Genomic DNA, 6655 nt, shown 5'->3' on the forward strand with positions numbered 1-6655 from the left:
GGTTTTCCCTGGTGGTCTAGCTTCAATTGAATAACGCTTTCAACTATCAAAATAATAAAAGCTAACACATCAGTAAGTTCTAAAAGTATTTAGAAATTCGTTATTTACAGTATTTATCTACTTATGTGAAATATGTTACTCAAATGAGGCTATCCAAAAAGATGTAATTAGAGCAAGACATGCAATTATTTAAATAAGACCAATCTTAAGATCAAAATGAGAATGGTATAATAACGGAAGCAAAGTTAGTAGAATTAGTATTAATATACACACTGATTTACGGGCTAATAAAACGATAATACTACGTCAAAAAGACGCAAAATAGCTGGGACCAATGCTAAGCACTGCAAGACATAGGATATTAAGAATTAATAATAGGAAAAACAAATATAGATGGACTAAAAAACGAGAGGAAATAAGACAAAATAGAGTCAGTATGTGGTATACGGTAAAATTAAGAGGGAAAAGTATATAATAAGTAATAGATAGTAAGATAGAAAGTAAAAATAAGCTAAAAAACATACATGAAGAACTGGTCGAGGCAACTATAGATGGATATGAAGGAGCTCAAAGAACGACTTGCTATAGGCTAGATAGATAATCTTGTTAAATTAAGATTAGATAGATTTGATAGATAAAAACCATGAATGATAGGAAAGTGAGAGTTGATTTTCAAATGCCTGAATAAGAACTGTAATTGATTGTTTGCCACTAATAAAAAATAAACAGGCTGCTCGTACCGGTCAATACGTCATTGTCATGGCACATTGCTAAGATTGTATAAGTCGTGTTCTGATTGATGATTTAATCACGTGATAGTTAATAGGCCACAAGACACCACACGGGACATCCTATCAGCCTAATAGAGTTCTGTGGGCCTGCCTGAGATAATGAATTGGTAATGCTTTCGTTTCACATAGATTTCTGATCAGTGATTCGATTAAACCGGATTTCAAAAATATTTCTGGTAACTTTAGAGGCTACTTCCAGGAGGAGCTAAATGGCCACAGGTGACGAGGCCTTCAAGAATAGAATTATCAATTGTTTAAATTCCTTTTTTGAATCATTATACACAGCAACGCAGGGAAATTCGTTAAACAAAAAACACTCTTTATGTAGATAGTATGACCTGGTGAATAAAGATTGAGTTGTTCCAGACTGGGTGATTCTCTTTAACACACCTTAGAATGTACTGTCGAATGTAGTGGACAATTTTGGGAACTGTACATGACAGATGTTCTGTCCCAGTGATCTTTACGGTTGTTTTTTCTCGAACTTTTTACTACATAAGGAACAAATCTTCCTGGGTACTGAGGGTATATTTTCTATTCGCTGTTAATATTTCCTTCAATGAACTTGAGAGGGAAGTCTTCTTCAGTGAATTTCCGACAGACCGTATTCAATTTCTTCCTCTTCTTCTTCTTCTTCTTATTATTATTATTATTATTATCAGTCGTAACTTCTGTGAGAATTCGTCTGGTCACTGGTGAATGATTAAGATTCTCTACCAGAATAAAGGTACTCAACTTCGAAAATTCGTGTGCCGTCCATCCCAAGTTGGTTTTCAATGTGCTGATCTTCGATGAGAGGCATTCGATCTTTGTTTCAGTAAGGCATCAACGGTACTAAATTCTGAGTTTAAGACCGATGCTAGTGTGGATGTAATTGATTCGTAGGATATCATTAAATTAGCTGTTTTCTTCACAAATGATGAAGTTATCATATCTGTTGTATAAATAGAATTTATCGATCTTTGGTTGGATAATAATTTGTATCTAACAGTATATTTGAAATTTTCATCATCATAAAGAATCATTTCAATTGTTTAAACGAAATTTACTATGGTGTTTGTTTCAATCATTTGCTATTTCATAAACTTGTCTATTTCGTAATGAATGATTGGACGCAAAAGAGTAGGATGTTTTACTTTAAGTAAGTGTTGTGCTGATTGACATTCCCAGGATGATGAAGATTTTTTGTAGGAACTTAAGTTATCTCAGATAAATGAAGTAAAATCAGAGGTATTATCATTAGTAGTACTGATTAGTTTATATATTGATCTATAAGTGAACAGTAACCAGTGTCTTGTTTTATATCTAGTCATTTCAACTGATCAAATCATGTAGATCAATTAAGTCAACCATTTGTAAAATAAACGATGGTTATTTATACTATTATGTCCTATTGGAATTTGAAAAGATGCTATTTGAATATTTGGATATAACTCATACTACTGTTGTGGTGTGTATTTACATTTGTGGACAGATATAAGTAGTGTGTAGCAGGAATTAAAGGCAGGATGACTACTGGCAGAAAAGTGAAATAAAGAGAAGAGGGAGGGAACCAAAGAGCAGTAAAAGAAAACAACAACAGGATCGGAAGAATGATGAAGTATGTAAAGGACAACTGGAGGAATATACGTAAATAATATATTCAACATATTGTTTTCATATTCATTTGTTGTTTGCTTGTAACTTCCTATTGATATTTGGGACTGCGATTGATCAGTGTCTTGTTGACATATGTGCATACTGTGCTTATTGCCTCAAGCCACAAGCTTTATAAGCAAAGATAGACAGAGGCTAGCAGTGAAATCGAGGACACGCGTTTCGTCCTATTTTGGAATCTTCAGTCGAATTTACCTACATCGCAGAGTTGATGTTCACTCTGTGAATCGAACCCACTGCCGTTCGCTTCAAAAGCCATCGCGTTATCCGCTTATCTACTGAGTCCTTGTAGGCACTTGCTTGTTCAATGGGATGAAATTTAAATTCACTTAGTATTGTTTTTTCCTAGAGTGAACATCAACTCTGAGATGCAGGTATATCCAGCTGAAAAGTCCCAAAAAGGACGAAACACACGTCCTGGATTCCACTACTAGCTACTATCCACCTTTGCTTATATAATTTTCATGTTTTACGAAGCTACTGTTTGATTTAGTGTAAAACAATAAATTGGTTTTCCTCACCAATTATTCGTTGACTACACTACTACTACTAGTACTACTACTACTACTACTACTAATAATAATAATAATATTAATATCACACTAGTATTACTCTTCATACCATAATTATAATTGATGTCCTAATTAAAATATCAATAAATCCTGAGTGTATTGATTAATTAAATTAACCTTCGATTAGATTTAACTCTTCACCAAGTTAGTGTATCACATGAAATTGTAATTGTATTACGGATTATTCATTATTGTCAATATTGAGACTAGTAATGTTAATTTAGATTTTATTAAAAAAAAATTATTGGCCTGATTACTATAAGTATTTGCATTTCAAACATTCCGTTGATTATAATCAGTATTGGATTTGGCAAAAAAATGAGCATAAGTCCGATTTGCTACATCACTATCAATAAACAGAGATGAAATTTTCATAGTTGAAATCATGAGTCAATTGAATTTAGACCACCATGGAAAACCTGGAAGAACTGGACCGCCGTTTCGTCCTATTGTGAGACTCCTCAGCGGTGCGCATCCACGATCCTGCCTCGCGAGATTCGAACCCAATGACCTACCAGTCTCGCGCCAGAGCACTTAACCTCTAGACCACTGATCCGGCCGGCATCCGACGGTGTTAATGTCTAGCTCCAACCAATCCACGATTTTGAGCAACCGTTCACCAATTGTCTTCAGTGAGTTGATATCACTACAACAGACTTAGTAGAACTCCATTGGTAATTATTAAAATTATTAAAATGAATAATAAAAAAAATAATAAAAGTGTATATGATGCCAAAAATAAAATTAAAAATAGGAATATGTTTTGAAAAGAAAGAACGAAGTCATTCAATGAAAATTATTTAATATTATTGAATGTTACACTCTAGAACAAGATAAAGAAAGAATATTATCTACATTACTGCAACAAATTTCTAGTCATGATATCTAAGGTCGTCACCCGTTTATTAAAACTCAAACCAGTTAGTATGAACAGCTCGACTTGTCTTAAATTATTAAGTAATGTATCTGTTTAGTGCTTAAAAGTTTAACGTTTGATATACAGCTGCAACTCAGAAAGACAATTGAAAACAAACTTGTCGTTCAAACTGATTGTAGGACTCGTCATTAGTACACGCTGAAATATTCATTCCATGATCAAAATAATAAAAGTTCGTAGGTTTGTTGAAAAATGTAGGATATGCATTTAATGATAACAACAAATACAGTTTATTGGAGTATAACTTATCAGAATGGATTTCGTGGATAATATAGTAATTTTAATAGTTGAGATCATGAGTCAATTAAAGCTAGACCACCATGGAAAACCTGAAAGCATTGGATGGCCGTTTCGACCTATTGTGGGACTTCTCAGCAGTGAGACTGATAGGTTCTGGGTGATGATAATAATGCTCATATCAGTATTGGAGAACTGACAAAATTGTGTCCAGTGGTAAGTTGAGAATGAGATCAATTTTGAAGTAGCGTCTATCGGTTAAGTGCTCTGGCGCGAGACTGGTAGGTCATTGGGTTCGAATCTCGCGAGGAAGGATCGTGGACGCGCACTGCTGAGGAGTCCTACAATAGGGCGAAACGGCCGTCTAATGCTTCCAGGCTTCCCATGGTGGTCTAGCATCAATTGACTCATGATCTCAACTATTAAAATTAATATAACTTATCAGTTAGACTATTTGTAATAATTAAGAACATATATAAACTATGGGAGTTATCTTTCACTTCAGTTGAACAAAATTAACTCTCTATATTTAATTAACTAGAAGACAATGAAGATGATCTTGGGTATTTATAAATTTTAAACAAACCGAATACTTTGAACTAAACAGTAAAACCTAAAATATTAACCTAAAAATGTTTTATGGTAAATAAGATTATCACTGCATTATGAAGACCTCCACATCTTAGAGGAAGCACGGAATACAATGGACAGCTCGGAGTCAACTAGATGATCCGGACTTCGCAGATGACCTATCTGAACTATCTCATACACACGAACAAATGCAGGTCAAGGCAACCAGTCTGACTGAAGCCTCTGCATCGGTAGGCCTCAACACAAGGGAAAAATCAAGATCCTTAAATATAACAGAGAACACCAAACCAATCACACTTGATGGAGAAACTCTGGAAGAGGTGGAATTTTTCATGTACCTGGGAAGCATTATCGATTAACAAGGAAGATCCGATGCAGACGTAAAGGCGAGAATTGGGAAAGTAAGGGCAGTATTCCTACAATTGAAGAACATATGGAATCCCAAAAATGTGTCAACCAATATAAAAGTCACAATCTTCAATAAGATGTCGAGACAGTTCTTCTGTACTTAGCTGAAACTTGGAGAACTACCACAACTATCATCAAAAAAGTACGAGTATTTATAAGCAATTGTTTAAGATATTTAATGTCCATTTACTGGACCATCATCAACAGTCTACCGTGAGAGAGAACAAACCAACTTCCATCTGAAGAGCAAATTAGGGAAAGTCGATAGAAATGGATAGGACATTTATTATGAAAATCACCTAACTGCATCACGAAGCAAGTGCTAACTTGGAATCCTAAAGGTAAATAGAGAAGTGGCAGACCAAAGAACACACTGCGTCAAGAATCGGAAGCGGACATGAAAAGGATGAATAACAACTGGAAAGAAGTGGAAAGGATTGGCCAAGACAAAGTCTGATGTACAATGCTGGTGGGCAGTCTGTGCTCCTTCACGAGGGGTAACAGGCGTAAGTAAGTAAGTAACCAGTAATCATACTTAAGTTAGTTTCACACTAATAACAAAGGATTAGGATAACTAAGCGAAATATACACAATCAATACTTAATTAACTGACCTTTAATTGCTTTTTCCAACAACATCATTCCCATAATATCTCGAAACCATCCTATTTCACGAAAACGTATTACATTTATAAATGGTACATCTGGATTTAATTGATTCGGCACTTGTACACTACCAATAGCAACAGCAATAAAACGTGAATGCCATTCTGGTCGTCCACCTTGATCACGTGATCTACACAATAATGGATGTAAACAATGTCGACTAAAATAAGTAATATGTTCAGCTGCATCATCCGGTATAAATAAAACAATACGACTAGCTTGAGAAAATAAACATGCATTAATTCTTGTTGAATCTGACCAAAGATCATTTTTCATATAAGTTGAATTATTTAAACATAAAACATTTAAATTAGGATATTTATTCATAACATGATTTGATAAATGTCTAGCAGCATCTTCATGTTTCCAATATGATGAATCATTACTAATATTATCTGAATAACATTGTCTTGCATAGAAAGCCGGTGATAAAATTGCTGCATGATGATAACCACCAGTCGACATGTGTATAAACAAAATGGATAATAATTCTTATTTATTTCTTTAAATGAATTTCAGAATGATAATTCCCCTTGTTCTACCACTACTAGAATGATACCTTTCTTTATTTGTAATAGCATAAGAGATAGAGAGATTTAATATATTCCATAACTTTCCATATAATCTATTCCATGGACAACTATTTAGACGAAATTCAACAGATTGATTCAGTTAGACAGTGAATCGTTTATTATTCGGTTAAATAATTTGATTCGACAACGTTATTTATTCGTCGTTGCTTAACGATGTATTTGATATTGAAGTATGAAGTGTGATATTAATTAGAATGAATAGATG

At 34.1% G+C, this 6655-nt stretch overlaps 1 protein-coding gene across 1 annotated transcript in view; it reads right to left on the reverse strand.

The window, feature by feature from the left end:
- Positions 1-6322, reverse strand: part of Smp_171140 (putative serine-rich repeat protein) — a gene marked incomplete at both ends in the record, with an annotated part of 26027 nt that extends 19705 nt beyond the window's left edge. The window contains one exon of the mRNA XM_018796106.1: positions 5806-6322. Within this exon, the coding sequence (XP_018650352.1) occupies positions 5806-6322 (517 nt within the window). The remainder of the gene's footprint in view (positions 1-5805) is intronic.
- Positions 6323-6655: the final 333 nt, after the last annotated feature.

The sequence above is a fragment of the Schistosoma mansoni genome, chromosome 2 (genome assembly GCF_000237925.1).
Source record: "Schistosoma mansoni strain Puerto Rico chromosome 2, complete genome".
Taxonomy (NCBI): domain Eukaryota; kingdom Metazoa; phylum Platyhelminthes; class Trematoda; order Strigeidida; family Schistosomatidae; genus Schistosoma; species Schistosoma mansoni.